The sequence below is a fragment of the Mobula hypostoma genome, chromosome 14, assembly GCF_963921235.1.
Source record: "Mobula hypostoma chromosome 14, sMobHyp1.1, whole genome shotgun sequence".
In the NCBI taxonomy this organism is placed as follows: Eukaryota; Metazoa; Chordata; class Chondrichthyes; order Myliobatiformes; family Myliobatidae; genus Mobula; species Mobula hypostoma.
The window spans coordinates 5598940-5621838 of NC_086110.1; the positions used below are offsets into that span (position 1 = coordinate 5598940).

Genomic DNA, 22899 nt, shown 5'->3' on the forward strand with positions numbered 1-22899 from the left:
TCTGATCCTCCACACGGCCAGGAGTCTTACCATTAATGCTATATTCTGTCATCATATTTGACCTACCAAAATGAACCACATCACACTTATCTGGGTTGAACTCCATCTGCCACTTCTCAGCCCATTTTTGCATCTTATCAATGTCCCGCTGTAACCTCTGACAGCCCTCCACACTATCCACAACACCTTCAACCTTTGTGTCATCAGCAAACTTACTAACCCATCCCTCCACTTCTTAATCCAGGCCAATTTATAAAAATCACGAACAGTAGGGGTCCCAGAACAGATCCCTGAGGCACACCACTAGTCACCGATCTCCATACAAAATATGACCCGTCTATAACCACTCTTTGCCTTCTGTGGGCAAGCCATTCCTGGATCCACAAAGAAATTTCCTCTTGGATCTCATGCCTCCTTACTTTCTCAATAAGCCTTGCATGGGGTACCTTGTCAAATGCCTTGCTGAAATCCATATACACTACATCTACTGCTCTACCATCATCAATGTGTTTAGTCACATCCTCAAAAAATTAAATCAGGCTCATAAGGCATGACCTGCCTTTGACAAAGCCATGCTGACTATTCCTAATCATATTATGCCTCTCCTAAATCCTGCCTCTCAGGACTTTCTCCATCAATTTACCAACCACTGAAGTAAGACTCACTGGTCTACAATTTCCTGGGTTATCTCTACTATCTTTCTTGAATAAAGGAACAACATCACAATCCTCCAATCCTTCAGAACCTCTCCCGTCCCTATTGATGATGCGAAGATCATCACCAGAGGCTCAGCAATCTCCTCCCTTGCCTCCCATAGTAGCCTGGGTATATTTCGTCCGGTCCTGGTGACTTACCCAACTTGATGCTTTCCAAAAGCACCAGCACATCCTCTTTCTTAATGTCTACATGCTCAAGCTTTTCAGTCTGCTGTAAGTCATCACTACAATCACCAAGATCCTTCCATAGTGAATACTGAAGCAAAGTATTCATTAAGTACCTCTGCCATCTCCTCTGGTTCCATACGCACTTTTCCACTGTTGCACTTGATTGGTCCTATTCTCTCATGCCTTATCCTCTTGCTCAGCGGTCTCCAACCACCGGGCCGCAGAGCATGCACTACCGGGCCGCGAGGGAACGATATGATTTGGCGATATGAGTCAGCTGCACCTTTCCTCATTCCCTGTCACGCACTGTTGAGCTTGAACGCACGTGAGGTCATTACCCGCGCGTCATCCGTGTCAGCGCGGGAAAGAGATCAACTCCTCGAGCTTGCAAATGACGGCGGGCTGAAAAGTATGTTTGACATAACATCTCTGCCGGCATTCTGGATCAAAGTCCTGAGGTAGCCACGAAAGCACTGAAAACGTTGCTTCCATTTCCAACATCATATCTCTGCGAAGCGGAGTTTTCTGCAATGAATGCAATGAAAACTAAATTGCAGAATAGACTGGACATAAGGAACCCCCTTACAATTGACTTATCACTATATTCATGCAAGGAAAATATGCGTTGTGTGTTTAATATTAAATTCGTTAGATAAACCCTTTTAGAAATTAAATTGAGTGTATTAGCCACTTATAAGTGACTTATAGTTGACTTATCACCTATATTCCGGTCATGATTAACACACCCCCCCCCCCCCCGCCCCCGTTGGCTGGTCCGCAAGAATATTGTCAATATTAAACCGGTCCGTGGTGCAAAAAAGGTTGGGGATCCCTGCCGTAGGACATGACAGAAGTTACCAAGAATTAGGTGTTGGACGCGGAGGCTGGTGGGAGTGGTAGGTGAAGACAAGAGGAATCCTGTTGCTGCATGGCAGCAGAAGAATAGGGTGAGGGCAGATGTGTGTGAAATGGAAAAGATGCGGATGAGGGCAGCGTTAAGGGTGGAAGAAGGGAAGCCCCTCTATTTGAAGAAGGAGGACATAGAAACATAGACATAGAAACATAGAAAATAGGAGCAGGAGTAGGCCATTTGGCCCTTTGAGCCTGCACCGCCATTTATTATGATCATGGCTGATCATCCAACTCAGAACCCCGCCCCAGCCTTCCCTCCATACCCCCTGACCCCTGTAGCCACAAGGGCCATATCTAACTCCCTCTTAAACATAGCCAATGAACTGGCCTCAACAGTTTGCTGTGGCAGAGAATTCCACAGATTCACCACTCTCTGTGTGAAGAAGTTTTTCCTAATCTCGGTCCTAAAAGGCTTCCCCTCTATCCTCAAACTGTGACCCCTCGTTCTGGACTTCCCCAACATCGGGAACAATCTTCCTGCATCTAGCCTGTCCAATCCCTTTAGGATCTTATACGTTTCAATCAGATCCCCCCTCAATCTTCTAAATTCCAACGAGTACAAGCCCAGTTCATCCAGTCTTTCTTCATATGAAAGTCCTGCCATCCCAGGAATCAATCTAGTGAACCTTCTTTGTACTCCCTCTATGGCAAAGATGTCTTTCCTCAGATTAGGGGACCAAAACTGCACACAATACTCCAGGTGTGGTCTCACCAAGGCCTTGTACAACTGCAGTAGTACCTCCCTGCTCCTGTACTCGAATCCTCTCGCTATAAATGCCAGCATACCATTCGCCTTTTTCACCGCCTGCTGTACCTGCATGCCCACTTTCAATGACTGGTGTATAATGACACCCAGGTCTCGTTGCACCTCCCCTTTTCCTAATCGGCCACCATTCAGATAATAATCTGTTTTCCTATTTTTGCCACCAAAATGGATAACTTCACATTTATCCACATTAAATTGCATCTGCCATGAGTTTGCCCACTCACCCAACCTATCCAAGTCACCCTGCATCCTCTTAGCATCCTCCTCACTGCTAACACTGCCGCCAAGCTTCGTGTCATCCGCAAACTTGGAGATGCTGCATTTAATTCCCTCATCCAAGTCATTAATATATATTGTAAACAACTGGGGTCCCAGCACTGAGCCTTGCGGTACCCCACTAGTCACCGCCTGCCATTCTGAAAAGGTCCCGTTTATTCCCACTCTTTGCTTCCTGTCTGCTAACCAATTCTCCACCCACACCAATACCTTACCCCCAATACGGTGTGCTTTAAGTTTGCACACTAATCTCCTGTGTGGGACCTTGTCAAAAGCCTTTTGAAAATCCAAATATACCACATCCACTGGTTCTCCCCTATCCACTCTACTAGTTACATCCTCAAAAAATTCTATGAGATTCTTCAGACATGATTTTCCTTTCACAAATCCATGCTGACTTTGTCCGATCATTTCTCCGCTTTCCAAATGTGCTGTTATCACATCCTTGATAACTGACTCCAGCAGTTTCCCCACCACCGACATCTCAGTAGTTCTGGAATAAAAAGCCTCATCCTGAGAGCAGATGCAGCAGAGATGGTGGAGCTGAGAGAAAGGGATGGCATTTTTACAAGTGACAGGGTGTGAAGAGATATAGCTGTGAGAGTCATTGGGTTTATAAAAGATATCAGTGGATAGAATGAGTCCAGAGATGGTGACAGAGAGATCGAGAAAGGAGAGGGAGATGTCAGAAATGGACCAAGTAAACTTGAGGGCAGAGGGGAAATTGGAAGCAAAGCTGATGAAGTTGACAAGCTTAACATGGGCGCAGGAAGCTTAACGGTTTTGGTCCATGGCATAAAAACAATTGGGAAACCTTGGGCCTTGATCTAGGGCATTGTGTTTCTCTAACTAACAAAGGAATGCTGTGTACCAGCAACTGCATGGCACAGGGCTCCAAGTCCTCTAAACCAGCCCCACAACAGTACTGCAGCCTTCCAAAACATACACGTGCAAATTTGGCCCCTCTTTTCAAAGATTAAGGAGAAAAGCATGAGAATGGGTTTGAGAGGGGGAAATAAGTTGGTCCTGAAAGAATGGCGGAGCAGGCTGAATGCTCCAAATGGCAGAAGTCTCTCCAATATCTTGTGGTCTTATTATTCTGTACTACAGGCTCTTGATTCTACACCAAGGTCTCTCTAGTTGCTCTAACCTCAAAGATCTCTGCATTATTCAAGCAGAATATTTTCACAGGTTTCCTCAGTGATATTTATGTCTTAACCAATGGGGTAAAGATTCATCTTGGCTAAAATGGGTGTTAAACAAACTGATGATAAACAAGAGATTCTGCAGATGCTGGAAATCCAAAGCAACAAATACAAAACGTGGTGGAACTGAGCAGGTCAGGTAGCACCTGTGGAGGGAATAAACAGATCTGATGAAAGGCCTTGGGTCTGATACATTGACTACTGAGTTCCTTCAGCATTTTGAGTGTATTTATCAGACTATTGGCCTGTTATGGCATTCAGTGTGAGTTCATTAGGAGACTGGTTGTATTGTAGACCATCAGTCCAAGAGTTATCATTTTTACTCAGTGTGTGTGTACTTCCTCGCTGTACCTCATGTTTTACAGTGAGTAGCCTTCAGAAATGCATTACTAGCAGTTAATGTACTTGGGAACATTGGGCAGTTGTGAACGACATTTTGTCACTGCAACCCCCCCCTTCCTTTTTCCAGGTGGAGGTTGGCAGGATCAGGTCGGAGGGCTGGTGCCGGGGATCAAGCTCAGTTGCTCCAAGCCCCAGCTGCCTCTCCAAGTGGACATTGAACGGATCCCAGTGACGGGCGAGTTTGTGCGGACCCTAAATGACCACCTGCTGCTGGTGTACACGGGGAAGACGCGGCTGGCCCGCAACATCCTGCAGGTGAGCACCTCACCTCACGAATTGCAGCCTGTGCAGCCCCAAGCTCTCGACCGTTCTCTCACCCGTCTTCAGGGACTGCACGTCATGCTGGTTTTCACATCCCTGTTGTTTGAGTGTAAAACAGCCATCCTCATAAAGTCACAGAAACAGACCGTTCAACCCATCACAAATCCATACACTCTACACTATGTTCGCTTAGGTACCTTGTCCAGACGCCTCTTAAATGTTGTTACTGTTCCTGCCTCCACCACCTCCTCTGGCAGTTCATTCCAAATACAATCTACCCTTTCTGGGGAAAATTTATTTCAGATCCTCTTTAAACTTGCTCCCTCTCTTTATTTTTACTCCCCGCTGCTGGGAAGCAGACCCTAGCATTCTAGACTGACTATGCCTCTCTGAGAAGGTTGAACATAAAACTCTTCAGCACAGTTTACAATGTTATACTGAACTTCTAACCAACTCTAAGATCAATCTAACCCTTCCCTCCTACATAGCCCTCAATTTTTCAACCATCTATCTGCATATTTAAGAGTTCCTTCAACGTCCCTAATGTATCTGCCTCTACCACCAGCACTGTGTAAAAAGAGTACCTCTGACATACCCCTGTACTTTTCTCCAGTGACCTCAAAATTATGCCCCCTTGTATTATCTGTTTTCCCTGGGTAAAAGGTCACTGGCTGTCTATTTGAATTGTGCCCCTTATCATCTTGTACACTTACATCAAGTCATCTCTCATCCTCCTTCACTTCAACGGAAAAAAGTTCTAGCTCACTGAACCTCTTCTCAGAAGACATACTCATTATGAAGTGTCCAGAACTGAACACAATATCCCAAATGTGTGTAACGAGGGTTTTTTAGACTGCAACATTAACTTGCGGCTCTCTTCGTTTTAAATCCCTCTATTATGTCACCTCTCAGCCGCCCTCATTCCAGGAACACAGCATATCCAATCTCTCCTAATAACTCAAGCTCTCCAACCCAGGAACATCTTATGATTTTCTTCTGCACCCTCTCTAGCTTAATCACAGTCTTCACATAGTGCATCTGGGTAGCCTCCAACTTGATGGCATGAATATCAACTGCTTCTGGTAAAAAAATTCCCTCCCCCTCCCCCCGGTGCCACACCTCCTCTCCTATCAAATTCCTTTCTCTCCAGCCCTTTACCTTTCCCATCCACCAGGTTTTACCTATCACCTTCCAGCTATCCTCCTTCCTCTCCCCCACCTTTTTATTCTGGCACCTTCCCCCTGCCTTTCCAGTCCTGAAGAAGGGTCTTGACCCAAAACGTCGACTGTTTGTTCAGCTCCACAGGTGCTGTCTGCCCTGCTGAGTTCCTCCAGCATTTTGTGTGTGTTGCCTTGGATTTCCAGCATCTGCAGACTTTCTTCTGTTTATGATTTGCTTCCCAAAGTGTGCTGACCCAATCTACACTGGGGATTGGGGGACTGACGGGCCATTATGGATTTCTGTGTTCATTTCTGCCTGCCACACTTCGGAAAGGTGTGAAATCCCTGGAGATGTGTGGATTTACTGACTGCAGGAAAAGGGCACTTCAGCAGATTGTCTGGAAAAGCCATCATGCTTCTCCTTGGAACAGAAAACGTGATGAAATTCGATAGAGACATTTATATTATAAATGAAACAGGCAGTTAGTAGAACAAAATGTTGCCTTTGGTAGAAGGGTCAACAAGTAAGGAACACAGAAGGATCAACAAAAATGAAGAAATGTTTTTTAGCCAGTGAGTGGTTAATGTTGGGAATGTGCTTCATGAAGCGGGGAGGCAACTGGATAGGAGTCGTAGTCCTGCAGCACTGATCAAGTACTGTACCTGAGCCAGTGCCATTTCCCTGCATTTGGTCCACATCCCTCTAAACCTTTCATACCCCTGTATCTGTCCCGATGTATTTTACGTGTTGTAACTGTACCCACATCACCACGGTTTAAATCTTTTCCCCCTCATCTGAAACCTATACCTTCTAGTTTTAGACTCCCTTACCCTGGGAAACAGTCTGTGAACATTCACCTTATCTCTATACGGTCACCCCCAGCCTCCTTTACTCCTGGGAAAACAGTCCCAGCCTATCTCCTAATGACTCAATCACCCAGCCCCAGTTCCAGTAACATCCTGATGAATCTTTTCAGCTTAGTAACCTCTTCCTATAGGTGGCCAAGCAGAAGAGCACACAGTATTCCAAGTGTGTTCTCATCAACGATTTGTACTCTGTAACATGACCTTCTAACTCCTGCACTTAGTGCCCTGACCACTGGAGCCAAGTATGCTCCCTGTCACTATCTCTGGAGACAGTTTATATACGATGTCTTTTATAAACCCACTGATTCTCACAGCTACATGGACTATACCTCTTCCTACCCTGTTACTCGTTAAAACGCCATCCCCTTCTCTCAATCCCTTCGTCTTGCCGCATCTGCCCTCAGGATGAGGCTTTTCATTCCAGAACTAATGAGATATCCTCCTTATTCAAAGGAAAGGGGCTTCTCTTCCTCCATCATTAATGATGCCCTCAGCCACATCTCTTCCATTTTGCTCACGTCTGCCCTTACCCCATTCTTCTGTACCAGGGATAGGGTTCCTCTTGTCCTCACCTATCATCCCACTAGCCTCCGAGTCCAGCAGATAATTCTTCATAACTTCTGCCATCTCCAGTGGGATCCCACCACCAAGCACATCTTTCACTCTTCCCCACTTTCCACTTTCCACAGCGATCGCTCCCTATGCAACCCCCTTCTCCATTCAAACCTTCCCACTGATCTCCCTCCAGGTACTTATTCTTGTAAGTGGAACAAGTGCCAATCCTGCACCTACTTCTCCTCCCTCACTAAAATTCAGGGCCCCAAATAGTCCTTCCAAGTGAGGCGACACTTCACCTGTGAGTCTGTTGGGGTCATATACTGTATCCGGTGTTTCCAGTGTGGCCTCCTGTATATCGGTGAGACCCGACATGGATTGGGAGACTGGGAGATCACTTCGCCAAGCAACTACGCTCCATCTGCTGGAAGAGGCAGGATCTCCCAGCGACCACCTACAATTTCCCATTGGCATTCCGACATCTCAGTCCACGGCCTCCTCTGCTCCCGCGATGAGGTCACACTCAGCTGGGAGGAGCAACACCTTACATTTCATCTGGAAAACCTCTAAAACCTGAGGGTATGAACATCCAGTAATGCCCCCCCACTTCACCATTCCCATTCCTATTCCCTCATTCACCTTATCTCTCTGGCTGAAGAAATTCCTCCTCGTCTGAGTTCTAAAGAAACTCCCTTTATTCTAAGGCTCTGCCCTGGGATCCGAGACTCTCCTACTGACGCAAACATCCTCTCCACACCTACTCCATCCAGGTCTTTCAATATATATTCAATAGGTTTACATGAGATCTCCCCCCCACCCCAATCCACTATTCTTCTGAGTTCCATCAAGTACAGATGTTCCTCACATATTAAGCCTTAGATCAGCCATGATGTAATTGAATGACAGATCATCCCCAATGTTCTGTTAAACTTCCTGCTGTTGCCTTATTGGCTGAACACATAAATGACTGCCATCACAAAGCAGGCATGACAGTGCCTCTACTTTCTGACAAGTTTGTGTAGATTCAGCATGTCATCTAAAACTCTGACAAACTTCTATAGATGCACAGTGGAGGGTGGTTGCATGACAGCCCTGTATGGAACACTCATGCCCAGGAACAGAAAAGCCTACAAAAAGTGTTGGATACAGTCCAGTCCATCACAGGCAATGACTTCCCTACCACTGAGCACACTTACAAGCAGCACTGCCACAAAAAAGCAGTATCCATCATCCAGGCTATACTGTCTTCTCACTGCTATCATCAGGCAGGTGGTACAGGAACCTTAGGTCCCATATCACCAGGTTGGGGTATTATTACTAACTTTCAACCATCACGCTCCTGAACTTCACTCACCTCACTCCTGAACTGACTCCATAACCTATAGACTCATATTCAAGGGCTCTACAACTCAGTGTTATTTATTTACTCCTTTTATTATTTGCACCATTTGTCTCCTTTTGCACACTGGTTGTTTGTCAGTCTTTGTTGTGTGTAGTTTTTCATCAATTCTATTGAGTTTCTTACTTTCCTGTAAACGTGTACAAGAAAATGAATCTCAAGCTAGTACGTACTCAGTGGCCACTTATCAGGTACAGAAGGTATTTCTGTATGTTCATGGTCTTCTGCCTCTGTAGCCCATCCACTTCAAGGTTCAACGCGTCATATATTCAGAGGTGCTCTCCTGCACACCAGTTTGTACCCGGGGTTGTTTGTGTTACTGTCAGATTGAACCTGTTTGGCCATTTCCCCTATGACCTCTCTCATTAGTAAGCACAGAACTGCTGCTCACTGGATTTTTTTTTTTTGCTTTCCACACCGTTCTCTGTAGACCCTAGAGACTATTGTACATGAAAATCCCAGGAGGTCATCAGTTTCTGAGATGCTCAAACCACTAGCACCATCAATCATTCCACGGTCAAAGTCACTTCGATCATATTTCTTCCCCGTTCTGCTGTTTGGTCTGAACAACAACTGAACCTCTTGACCATGTGGGGATAAGAACAGGATGATTTGACAGATGAATGCATGGTTGAGGAACTGATGCAAGGGGCAGGACTTCGTATTTCTGGACCTCTGGGATCTCTGGTTGAGAAGTGGCATTACAGGAAAGATACTAGCTTGGATAGAGAATTCGCTGATCGGCAGGAGGCAAAGAGTAGGAATAAAGGGAGCCTTTTCTGGTGGGCTAGGGTGTTCCTCAGTAGTCGGTGTTGGGACCACTTTTTTAACGTTATATGTCAATGATGAAATTGACGGCTTTTTGGCCAAGTTTGCAAATGATACGAAGTTAGGTGGAGGGGCAGGTAATGTGGAGGAACGGGGAGGCTGCAGCAGGCCTTAGACTAGGATAATGGGCAAAGTGGCAAATGGAATACATTGTCAGTAAGTGTCTGGTCATGCACTTTGGTAGTAGGAACAAAAGCGTAGACTATTTTTGAAATAGGCAGAAAATTCAAAAATCTGAGGTGCTAAGGGACTTAGGAGTCCTTGTGTAGGATTCCCTAAAGGTTAATTTGCAGGTTGAGTTAACGGTAAGGAAGGCAAATGCAATGTTAGCATTCATTTTGAGAGGATTAGAATATAAAAGCAGGAATGTAATGCTGGGGCTTTATAAGGCACAGGTGAGACCTCACTTAAGAGTATTGTGAGCAGTTTTGGGCCTAAGAAAGGATGTGCTGATATTGGAGAGGGTTCAGAGGAGGTTCAAGAGAATGATTCCGGAATGAAACGTTATTGTATGAGGAGCGTTTGATAACTCTGGGTCTGTACTCACTAGAATTTAGAAGAATGAGTGGGATCTCATTGAAACATATTGAATATTGAAAAGCGTAGTTAGAGTGGATGTGGAGAGGAGTTTTCCTTTAGTGAGGGAGTCTAGGACCAGAGAATGCAGCCTAAGAAGGGCATCCATTCAGAATAGAGATTAGAAGCAGTTTCTTTTCCAGAGGGTGATGAATTTGTGGAATTTGTTGCCACAGGAGGCCAAGTCATTGGATGTATTTAGGAGGAGATTAATAGGTTCTTGATTAGTTAGGGCATGAAAGTTTACAGGGAGATGGCAGGAGAATGGGTTTGAGAGAGAAAATGGATCAGCCGTGATGAAATGGCAGGGAAGACTCAGTGGGCTGAATGGCCTAATTCTGTTCTTATGATCTTTGGCTGCATGTTTTTATGAATTGAGTTGTTGCACATGATTGGTGGATTAGATATTTGCATTAATGTACAGGTGTACCTAATAAAGTACTCCTGTCATTAGAAGGACCTTTCCTTAATCTCACAGCGAAGCCAACATGTTCAGGAGCAAAAAGTACAATGTTAGAATGGAATTCTCTCCCACATAAAACGTGATAGATGCCGCAGTCAGTTAAAACATTTGGAATATGGGTACAACGATCAAATGAAATGGTAGAATATGCTCATGAAGCAGAATGTTCTCCTATACCCTAATACTATTCTTGGACAGCACAAAGCAGAGAGGGTATACCAGGAGCTTCTAGTGTACAGTGACAGAGTGGCATTGGAGGAGACCGCCAAAGGGCTGGGTTGAAGGCTGGTAGAAACAGCCGGTGTTGGAAGTTTCCACAATGGTTTTGATTGCTTTACAGGACGTGCTGAGGAATTGGTATGCCAGGCTGCCCAGCATCGTGCAGAACACAGACGCACTGGTTAGGAATGCAGAGGAATGTGCGCAAGCTTTTATCAAAGGTAAGCTAGTTTGGAGATCAGATTAGCTTTATTTGTCATGTTTATTGAAACATACAGTGAAATGTGTCGTTTGCTTCAGATTAAATCAGTGAGGATTGTGCAGGACGGCCCACAAATGACAGCATGCTTCCAGAGGCAACATAGTATGTACAAAAATTACTGACCTTAACCATGCGTCTTTGGACTGTGGGAGGAGACCAGAGCAGCAGGGGAAACCGACGTGGTCACAGGAGAACATACAAACTCCTTGCAGGCGGCAGCAGGAATTGAACCCTGATCTTACGGTCAGTGCTGTAAAGTGTCGCACTAATTGTTGTGCTACCATGGCATCCCTGGAGTAAAAGGTCCTGAAACAATTTGTCCTTTCAGCCTTTCTCTCCATCCTGGGCTACACTGGATTCACCCTGAACTGTGGGTTGAGTAGGCTACACTTCTCTGCTCCGTGTCAGCATGAATAATTTAATTCAAATTGGAGTTCTTTCTACGCTAAGATGTAAAGAAAAACAAGAGGGACCCAAGAGTCTGCAGATGCTAGATTCTGGAGGAATCCTGTGGGTTGAGCATCATCCATAGAGGCAGAGGGATGGTAGACATTTCAAGTCAAGATCCTGCATCAGGACAAATGGAGAATAGGCTAATGAGCAGGCAAGTGGAATATAATGTGGGAAAATGTCAAACTGTCCATTTTGTTTATGAAAACTGAAAAAAGCACATTATCCAACAGGTGAGAGATTGCAGAGCTCTGAGAAGCAGAGGGATCTGTTCCAAGTAGATAATTTATAAAAGACTAGTGCAGGTACTGCGAGTAATTATGAAAATATTATTGCTTAATGCTGGGACAATTGATACAAAAGCAGTGAGGAACTGCTCCAGTGTATATTGGGGAGACCTAATCTAGAGCGTGTACATTGGGGAGGCTAATCTAGAACACCATGTACATTGAGGAGACTTAATCTAGAACCTTGTGTGCATTTGGGAGATCTCATCTAGAACCCTGTGTACATTGGGGACACCTCATCTAGAACACTTGGTCATTGGGGATTCACTTGGTCCATTTCTGACACTTGCCTCCCCATTCTCATCCTCTCTATCTCCATCTCTGGAGACAAATTGTTAACAAATACCTATTAGAAACCTACCAATTCCTATGATTATCTAGACTATACCACCTCCCACTGTCTCGTAAAAATGTCTTTCCCTTATCCCAGTTTCTTCGTCATCACGGAATCTCATCCCAGGATGAAACTTTTCCTCCCAGGACATAAGAGATGTCCTCCTTCTTCAAAGAATGGGATTTCCCTTCCTCCACCATTGATGCTGCCTTCACCCATGTCTCCTCCATTTCCCAAATATCTGCTCTCACCTCACCTTCCCTTCGCCTTAGTAGTAATTGAGTTCCTCTTGTCCTTACCTACCATCCCATGAGCCTCTACATCCAGCACATCATTATCTGTAACTTCCACCATCTTCCATAGGACCCTATCATCAAACACATCTTTATATTCCCCCCCCCCCAATTCTCCCCCCAACTTTGCAGGGATCATTCTCTTCTTGATTTCTTAGTGCATTTGTCCCTCCCCACTAATCTCCCGCTTGGCAATTATCCCTGCAGGCGGAAGAACTGTTACACCTGCCCATTCATCTCCATTCAGGGCCCCAAATAATTTTTCTAGGTGAGGCAACACTTCACTTGCAAATCTGATGAGATCAACTACTGTATCCGGTTCTCCCAATGTGACCTGCTGTACTTTGGTGAGACCCAACTTAGATTGGGGGACCACTTCGTCAAGTTCCATTCGCAAAAAGCAGGATTTCCCAGTGGCCAACCATTTTAAATCCAATCCCCATTCACATTCTGACATGTCAGTCCATGGCCTCCTCTGCTGCCATGATGAGGCCACACTCAGGCTGGAGGAGCAACGCCTCAGATTCTGTCTGGGTAGCCTCCAACCTGATGGCATGAACATTGATTTCTCCAACTTCTGGTAATTTTACCTCCTCCCCTTTTCATCTTCTTCAATTCCCCATGCTGGCCACTCTTGTCAACTCCCAGCTTCTTACTTTATCCCTCCACCTCCCCACACCTGGCCTCTTCCTCCTCCTTTTCCAGTCCTGATGAAGGATCTCAGCTGAAAACTTCAGCTGTTTATTCATTTCCATAGATGTTGCTTAACCCGCTGAGTTCCTCCAGCATGTTTCGTGTGTTTTTATTAAAATAGTAGCTGGAATAGACTTTTTGTGAGGAAATGTTGTAAAGGCTAGGATTGCTTGGAATCCTATATTGTCTGCACCTCTTTTGTCCCAACTGCAGAGACTCTGAATATTCTTAAGTCAAGTAGATAGATGCTCGACGAGCAAGGAAGGTGCAGAGATAGATAGAGACAGGAATCTGGAACAGAAATTACAGTCAGATTCTACTGAATGTTGGAACATACCTGAGAAGCCAAGTAGTCTACTTCTGCTCCTAATGCATGTAATTATGTGTTTACCTCATTAGTTATATTGCTGAATTCAAATGATTACATATTTCTAAAATTCCTCTTCATGTTCACATGTTTTAACGGCGGCCAAGCATGCATTAACTGCTGGGACATCTTGAGAGTGTGGGGGGGAAGGGGGAAGCTAAATTTCAACTCTTGCTCTCATACCCAGCTGCAGCTGGCATGTTCAGGAGAGGAAGAGGAGAAAACAGCAGAGAGAAAAACTACCTATTTCAAAGTACACTTTGTGTATTTGATAGGTGACCTCTCCTGGATCGGACGGTGCTTGAATACCTACTGGCAACAGAAGAAGTGCATGGCTCCTGGGTGTGAGCCACTGGCAGTCCGGGAGATGATGACAATCCTGCAGCCCCATGTATATGGGCAGAGCTTGGCTGGGGCAGGAGGTGGAGGTTTCCTTTATCTCTTGACCAGAAAACCTCGGCAGAAAGAAGCAATCAAGAGGATACTGACAGCAAGTGAGGTAAGAACACACAATGTGTACAGAGTAAATGGGAGGGCCCTGGGGATGTCGTAGAACACAGGGACCTGAAAATGGAAACATGAGTAGATATTCATTGGTCAGAGCATTATGTACAAGGGTTGGGATGTCCAATTTAAAGTCAGTGAGGCCAGCATTGGAGTTCTGTGTGCAGTGCTGGTCTCCAGCTAACAGGATGGATATCATTAAGCTGGAAAGGATGTGGAAAAGTTTCACAGGGATTTTACTGAGACTGGAGGGCTTGAGGTTTTGGGAAACAGCGGGTAGACTGGGACTGTTCTTGCTGAGTGGTTACTTACAAAAGTTTATAAAATCATGAGAGTAGTAGATAAGGTGGATATCACAAACTTTTTCCCCAGGGTAAGGGAGTGTAAAACTAGAGGGCACAGAGTCAAGGTGAGAGGGAATAGATTTAAAGGGCACCTGAAGGACAAGTTTTCCACATAAATACATATGAAACAAGCTGTTTTTTGTGTGACTATATTTTACAAATACCGTCTATCTGTGTGACTGTTGGCACTATGTGTTGCCCTTTGCCCCAGAGCGAAGCTGTCTTGTTTTGCTGTATTCATGGGTATTCATGTATGGTTAAATGACAGTTGAACTTGAACTATTAACTGAGGTATAAATCAGGTACAATTACAACATTTAAAAGCCTTTAGGGTAAGTTCTTTGATTAAAAAAAAGGTTTATAGGGATAGGGGTCAAACACAGACAAAGGGCACTAGCTCAGGTGGGCACCTTGATCATTAAGGACAAGTATGACTCTTAAAGTCTTTTGCGAAACTTTTTTACTCTCAGCCTTTGAGCAATGTCACCAACAAATTTCCCATGAAAAGCATATTCATCTGGCACTTAAAAGGTAGAGATATGATTTGACTAAACTTCTCCAGATAGTAAGGGGAACCAGCAGGCCAGAAAACAAAAAAACTACTTCCACTAGTCTGGGAAAGCTCTGCTTGTGAAGACCAAAGAGCCAGAGCTTTGAGGAGTAAAAGATATGAGCTACTTGTACACAGAAAGGGTGGTAGAAATTTGGAACTCACTTCTGCAATTTGCAGTTGAATGTGGTTGCTTGTTAATGTGAAACCTGAGATCGATAGATTTGGTTATTGAAAGGTTATGGAGGTTGCTGGGGGAAGAGGATCGGGTGTTAGGTGCAGGAAGCCTCAAATACTCAACACTGCTGGCTCAAGCTATGAAGAGGGAAGCAGGGTTAATCCTTCAGAGAAGAGATTGGTGATCAGTTTTGTGTTCTCGCTGGTTCCAGGAGTAGCACTAGAAAACTGAAGTATGCAGATGTTATTCATTTGTTCAGGAAAGGTAATAGGGATAATCCTAGGTATTATAGACCAGTGAGTGTTAAATCAGTGCTGGTTGGAGACTATTGGAGAGGATTTTTAGAGACAAGATTTACAAGCGTTTGGAGAATTATAGGCTGTTTAGGGTTAGTCAGCATGCTTTCTGAGGGGCAGATCATGCCTCACGAGCCTGAAGTGACAAAACAATTGATTGAAAGTAAGACAGTGGATGTAGTGTACTGTACATGGATTTAGTAAGGCATTTGATAAGGTTCACCATGGTAGGCTCATACAGAAAGTCAGGAGGTATGGAATCCAGTGAAACGTGGCTGCATGAATTCAGAATTGGCTTTTCCACAGAGGCAGAATGTGGTTGTAGTTGGAACATATTCTACCTGGGGGTCAGTGACCAGTGGTGTTCCACAGTGATCTGTTCTGGGACCCCAACTCTTAGTGATTTTTATAAATGACTTGGATAAGGAAGTGGAAGGGTGGGTTTGTAAGTTTGCAGATGATATAAAGGTTGTTGGTGTTGTGGATAGTGTAGACTGTCGTAGGTTACATTGAGATTTGATAGGATGCAGAGCTGGGCTGAGAAATGGCAAATGGAGTTTGATGCAGGAAAGTGTGGAGTGATACACTTTGGAAGGTCAAATTTGATGGAAGAGTACAGAGTTAATGGCAGGATTCTTAGCAGTGTGGAGGAACAGAGGGATTTTGGGATCCACATCTATATATCCCTCAAAGTTGCTGTGCAAGTTGATAGGGTGGTTAAGAAGCCATTATGGTGTTTGGGCCTGCATTACTCAGATTGTGTTCAAGAGCTGTGAGGTAATGTTACAACTCTATAAAATTCGTGGTAGACTACACCTGAAGTATTATATTCAGTTCTGGTTGCTTCATTTTAGAAATGATGTGGAAGCTCAGAGAGGGTGCAGAGAAGATTTACCAGGATTATGCTTCTATTCCATGCTGCTCCACACATTTCTAGTCTATGTCTGGATTTAGAGAGTTTGTCTTATAAGAAAACGCTGAGCTAAGGCTAGGGCTTTTCTCTTTGGAGCAAAGAAAGATGAGAGGTGACTTGATAGAGATGTATAAGATGATAAGAGGCATAGTGTAGATAGCCAGCGACCTTTTCCTGGGGAAGAAAGGGCAAATACAAAAGAGCATAATTTTCAGATGATTGGACTGAAGTATAGGGGGATGTCAGAGGTATGTTTTTTTTACGGAGAGCGGTAAGTCCACGGAACACCCTGCCAGGGGTGGTGGTATAGGCAGATACATTAGGGGCACCTAAGAAACTCTTAGATAGGATCATGGATGGATGAAAGAAAAATGGAGGGGTATGCAGGAGGGAATATTGATCTTGTTCTATGTTCAATGTTCATTGATCTACCGTCAGAGTTAGATTACACAGACCAGCCCTGATTTTATTGAGTGGTGGAACAGTGCCTAATTCAGGGATGCCCAAATTCAACACACAGTAAGTCATGGCAGAGCCTGCTGAATAACCCCAGGCTGCTGCCCACAATGAGTTGCACTCAGTCAAATTTCTTCCATGATGTCCTAATACTGCAGGGGAGGTAGGAGGGAAAGTATTGAGGATTGGATCAAGGATGTCAGAGAGAGAATATTGAAGTGGTGAAGGTTTGCTGGTAGAAAGGTGAAGGGAAGGTTCAGAGAGAGAATCAAAGCCCAATGTTTGACTCCCTCTCCAATGCCCATTGACCTCCCAACTGTTACAAAAGATCTTTTTAAAACAACTAAAACAACACTCTTAAACTTTAGACCTCCAAACCTCTATCCAGCCCTACCAATAAACTCCCCACCATCCCCCACCCGCACACCGCTACTATCCCTGTCTTCCATCCAGTTATTCTTCATCCGACGTCATTCCCTCCCGCTCCACACAACCTCTTTCATCTCCAGGGACATAATCTTCTCTCTGACCCTAGTCAAATGACTTAGATAAAGTCTGCAGTGTGAGACTCTACGGTGATACACCCATTGACCCCACTCTCCCCCACACACCCAAATCTGTTGTGGTCACTTAGTTCTTTGTTTTGTTTGGATTTTCCCATGTCATATTTATTATCCATAGTAATGGGAAAGCTGTTGCTATGTCCTTGAAGTCCCACTTTTCAGCTAGCCAACAGAGGGTGTCAGAGCAACTGGGAATAATTCTCTCTATCCCAACAGAAACTTCTGAAGTTAGCACCTTCAGCGAGAGCAGAGAGAAAGCAGTTGCACCAGAAAGCTGCTGAGGTTACACTACCAGAACAGGATGCATTACATAACTTACATTCCCTTTCACTAGAAACACAAGGAGTAAACTAGCTGACAAATGTAGAATGGTTAGATGTTATGGGCAGAGCAATTTGCTTAAGGCTAATCAACAGAATTGGATGATGGAACAGGTTTGGGGCACTGCAAGGATCAACTCTGTTCTGACAGACTCCACAGGAGCTGCCTTCAAACTGACTGTAGATAGCAAAAGAAATTCAAAAGAAATCTTTTAGAAGGTAACTTGTCCTTCAAATCCCAGCCTCACTCCCTGATTTTTTGACTTTCCATTTCCAGTGAGGTCTGCTCTGTCCTCATACTAAATTCCAACCTAAAAGTTAAAAATCTCTTTCTGTGAAACAATCCATATCTTACTATCCTCTGCTGTCCCGTGTCTGATGGCAATGTATTGAAAACCATCTTGTATCATAATGTGCCAGGCTCCCTATCTTACCCAAGTTGGAATCCTAGCTGAGAATCTACAGAGAACTCACTTGTTGGGAAGATTGAAGAAAGATGCTAATGGCTATGAATTCTGTCCTCACTGCAGGGCTTGGGGAACTTCAGCATCCATGAGGTGGAAGTTGATGAGACAGGACTCACCGTGCGCATGACTGGACCAGATTGACACTCATATCCCACACCACTTACCTAAGATACCTGTTTCTACTTGACCAACCAAAACGTTCCATCATGAATTAAGGAAAACGACTTGTTTACATCACAATTCAAGGCATCTGTTATTATTAGTTTTGGTTTGTATAGTTAATTCTTATGAGATGACAAATAAATCAGAACTTTGCTATAGCTGCCTCACACATCAAAAGAAGTTAACCTGAAGTAAATACTTTTTCTACAGTTCAGACAGTGATGGGATGAAGCAAATGAAGTGCGAGTGGCTTGCAATTTGATTCATAGTTCAGGGTTAAGTTAAAGGATCTTTCTGCTTTGTACAAAAAGAGCAAGAACGACAATGGAGTAGAAGGATTAAACATTTTTACTGAGTCATGTTGGCCATGGTACACGCTGGGCAACTTATAATGAGGGAGCGATGAACCGTGTCCACCGAGACGAAAACGTGTACCTTCGAAAGCCTGTGCAACAAGAGAGAGAGAGCACTCCATACGCAGAAGGAATACATGCGTCGGCTATTTTGTAAATGGGGAGAAAATTCGGAAATCAGAAGTGCAAAGGAACCTGGAGCCCTCGTACGGGATTCCCTAAAGGTTAACTTGCTGGTTGAATCACTGATAAGAAAGGGTAATTGGTGGAAACATACAGAATTCGCCACCACCAACATTTGAGTTGGGGTTCACTTTAAGAGGTGGGTCAGGGATAATTTTGTAATTACGTAAAGTACTTTTACCTCACTTTGTGATGGATTTCAATAAATGAGTTGTTACAGCTTTTTCTTAAACATAAAATGTCTCACATCATTTTATTTGCGTAAGTTTACAAAGCAAATACAACAGTTAAGAGGTGCAGACAGGAGATTGTGTGGACATCACAGACTCCCGGATGGTATGTTGCCCCCCCTCCCCCTTCCCAGGTGCCAGGGTCAAGGGCATCTCAGATCGGGTCCACAGCATTCTAAAGGGGCTGGATGAGCAGCCAGAAGAGCTATGGGTAACCCCAGGTAATTTCTACGGTAAGGATATGTTCAGCACAGCTTTGTAGGCCGAAGGGCCTGTATTGTGCTGTAGGTTTTTTATGTTTCTAGGTCATGGTACATATTGTACCAGTGACATAGGTAGGCAAAGGGATAGGATCCTGAAGACAGAACATAGGGAGCCACGTGGAAGGATATAAAGCAGGACCTCAAGGGTATTAATCTCTGATTTCTACCTATGCCACGCGCTAGTGAAGGTAAGAGTAGGTTGATTTGGCAGATGAGGAATTGATGGAGGAGGCAGAGTTTTAAATATCTGGATCATTGAGATCTCTTCTGGGGAACTTATGACCTGTACAAAAAGGTCAGGTTACACCTGAACTTGAGGGGTACGAGTATCCTTGTGGGCAGGTTTGCTAGAACTGTTGTGGTGGGTTTAAACCAACAGAACAACCAGAGTAATAGAGCTGACGATGGGACAATAGGTGCAGTGTATAGTGAGACTGTGAAGAAGGATAAGCAGATGATGGGACAAGATTTCAGTCAGTGGGATGAGTTGAAGTTTGTCTTTAAACTAAATAGTAGGTTCAACGGTTTGGAAAAGTGATGATAAAATAAAAGGGAAGAAAAGTGCAGAACAGATTACAAAAGTCTCCAGAATAAATAAAGACAAAAAGTTTCGAAAGGGATAAAAATTTAATTTACATCCACTGTGAAGAAGTGTTTTGAGAGGTTGGTGGCAAACATGCAGTCTCTGGTGAATAAAATCGATGATCTCAGAGCTAGGGTGCTGAACCAGGGGAACATTAGGACCACGTGTGTCCTTTGTTTCATGGAATCCTAGTTAACCCCTTCCATACCAGATGCAGTGATTCAGATCGACGTGTTTACCTTGCACCGTCAGGATAGATCTAGAGTGTCTCTCAAAAGCAGAGGTGGAGGAGTATGCCTCATGATCAGCTCCTCTTGGTGCACAAATATATCAGTGCTGTCCCAATTCTTCTCAGCAGACCTGAAATATCTAGCAGGTAAGTGCTGTTCTTTTTACCTACCTATATAGCAGGATATTTCCAGGATCATTTTGATAGCAGTATACATTCCACCTCAGGCCAACACCAATCAGGCTTCAGATGATCTGAGCAATGGGATCGCCATGCAGAAATCAGTGCACCCTAATGCCTTCACCATCATCTTGGGGGATTTTAACTAGGCCAATCTGAAAAAAAAAATCACTAATCAGAATCAGAATCAGGTTTATTATCACCAGCATGTGACATGAAATTTGTTAACTTAGCAACAGCAGTTCAATGCAATACATAATATCGAAGAGAAAAAAAATCAATAAAATAAAACATTATAATAAATAAACAAGTAAATCAATTATGTTTATTGAATAGATTTTATAAAATGTGCAAAATCAGAAATATTGTATATTTAAAAAAACTGAGGTAGATTCAAAATCCATTTAGGAATCGGATGGCAGAGGGGAAGAAGCTGTTCCTGAATCATTGAGTGTGTGCCTTCTCCTACCTGATGGTAACAGTGAGAAAAGGGCATGCCCTGGGTGCTGGAGGTTCTTAATAATAGATGCTGCCTTTCTGAGATACTGCTCCCTGAAGATGAACTGGGTACTTTGTAGGCTAGTGCCCAAGATGGAGCTCACTAGATTTACAACCTTCTGCAGCTTCTTTTGGTCCTGTGCAGTGGCCTCTCCGTACCAGACGGTGATGTAGCCTGTCAGAATGTTCTCCACGGTACAACTATAGAAGTTTTTAAGTGTATTTGTTGACTTGCAAATTCTCTTCAAACCTCTAATAAAGTATAGCCACTGTCTTGCCTTCTTTATAACTGCATTGATACGTTGGGACCAGATTAGATCCTCAGAGATCTTGACACCCAGGAACTTGAAACAGCTCACTCTCTCCACTTCTGATCCCTCTATGAGGATTGGTATGTGTTCCTTCGTCTTACCCTTCCTGAAGTCCACAATCAACTCTTTCATCTTACTGACGTTGAGTGCCAGGTTGTTGCTGCGACACCACTCCACTAGTTGGCATATCTCACTCCTGTACGCCCTCTCGTCACCACCTGAGATTCTACCAACAATAGTTGTATCGTCAGCAAATTTATAGATGGTGTTTAAGCTATGCCTAGCCACACAGTCATGTGTATATAGATTGTAGAGCAGTGGGCTAAGCGCACACCCCTGAGGTACGCCAGTATTGATGGTCAGCGAGGAGGAGATGCTATTACCAATTCGCACAGATTGTGGTTTTCCAGTTAGGAAGTCGAGGATCCATTTGCAGAGGGAGGTACAGAGGCCCAGGTTCCACAACTTCTCAATCAGGATTGTGCAAATGATGGTATTAAATGCTGAGCTATAGTCAATGAACAGCATCCTGACGTAGGTGTTTGTGTTGTCTAGGTGGTCTAAAGCCGTGTGGAGAGCCTTTGAGACTGCATCTGCCGTTGGCCTATTGTTGCGATAGGCAAACTGCAGTGGGTCCAGGTCCTTGCTGAGGCAGGAGTTCAGTCTAGTCATGACCAACCTCTCAAAGCATTTCATCACTGTCGATGTGAGTGCTACTGAGGGATAGTCATTAAGGCAGCTCACATTATTCTTAGGTACGGGTATAATCATTGCCTTTTTGAAGCAAGTGGGAATTCCCGCCCATAGCAGTGAGAGGTTGAAAATGTCCTTGAATACTCTTGCTAGTTGGTTGGCACAGGTTTTCAGAGCCTTACCAGGTACTCCATTGGGACCTTCCATCTTGCAAGGGTTCATTCTCTTCAAAGACAGTCTAACATCGGACTCTGAGACAGAGATCACAGAGTCATCAGGTGCAGCAGGGATCTTCACAGCTGTAGTTGTGTTCTTCCTTTCACAGAGGGCATAGAAGGCGTTGAGTTCATCTGGTAGTGAATCATCGCTGCTATTCATGCTATTGGGTTTCATTTGTGGGAAGTAATATCTTGCAGACCCTGCCAGAGTTGCCGTGCATCTGATGTCGCCTCCAACCTAGTTCAAAATTGTCTCTTTGCTCTTGAAATAGCCCTCTGCAAATGATACCTTGGTACAGGCCTGGGTCACCAAACTTGAACGCCACAGATCTAGTCTTCGGCAGACGACATACCTCCTGGTTCATCCATGGCTTTTGGTTTGGGAATGTACAGTAAGTCTTTGTAGGGACACACTCATCCACACAGGTTTTAATGAAGTTGGTAACAACTGCAGCATACTCATCCCGGTTCAAAGATGAATCCATGAATACAGTCCAGTCCGCTAATTCAAAGCAGTCCTGTAGGCGCTCCTGTGCTTCCCTTGTCCATACCTTCTTGGTCCTCACTGCTGGTGCTGCAGTCTTCAGTCTCTGCCTATACTCAGGGAGAAGAAGTACAGCTAGGGGATCAGACTTCCAGAAGTGAGAGCGTGAAATAGCACGGTAGACGTTCTTGATGGTGATGTAGCAATGGTCCAGTATGTTGCTTCCTCCGGTACTGCAAGTCATCTATTGATAGTAATTGCTTAGTGATTTTTTTTCAGACTGGCCTAGTTAAAATCTCCCAAAACACAGGTGAAGGCGTTAGGGTGCGCTGTTTCGTGCATGTTGATCCCATTACTCAGATCATGTAAAGCCTGCTTGACATTGGCCTGAGGTGCAATGTATACTGCTACCAGAATGACTCCAGAGAACTCCCGGGGTAGGTAAAAAGGACAGCACTTTAC

General features: G+C 44.3%; 1 protein-coding gene across 2 annotated transcripts in view; it reads left to right on the forward strand.

Moving 5' to 3' along the window:
- The window catches only part of LOC134356069 (L-fucose kinase), a 370621-nt gene extending 351649 nt beyond the window's left edge, over positions 1 to 18972 (forward strand). For both annotated transcript variants that reach the window (XM_063066612.1, XM_063066613.1), the window contains exons 21-24: positions 4513 to 4700; positions 10895 to 10994; positions 13735 to 13958; positions 18114 to 18972. In XM_063066612.1, the coding sequence (XP_062922682.1) occupies positions 4513 to 4700; positions 10895 to 10994; positions 13735 to 13958; positions 18114 to 18191 (590 nt within the window). In that variant the 3' untranslated portion in view covers positions 18192 to 18972. The remainder of the gene's footprint in view (positions 1 to 4512; positions 4701 to 10894; positions 10995 to 13734; positions 13959 to 18113) is intronic.
- Positions 18973 to 22899: the final 3927 nt, after the last annotated feature.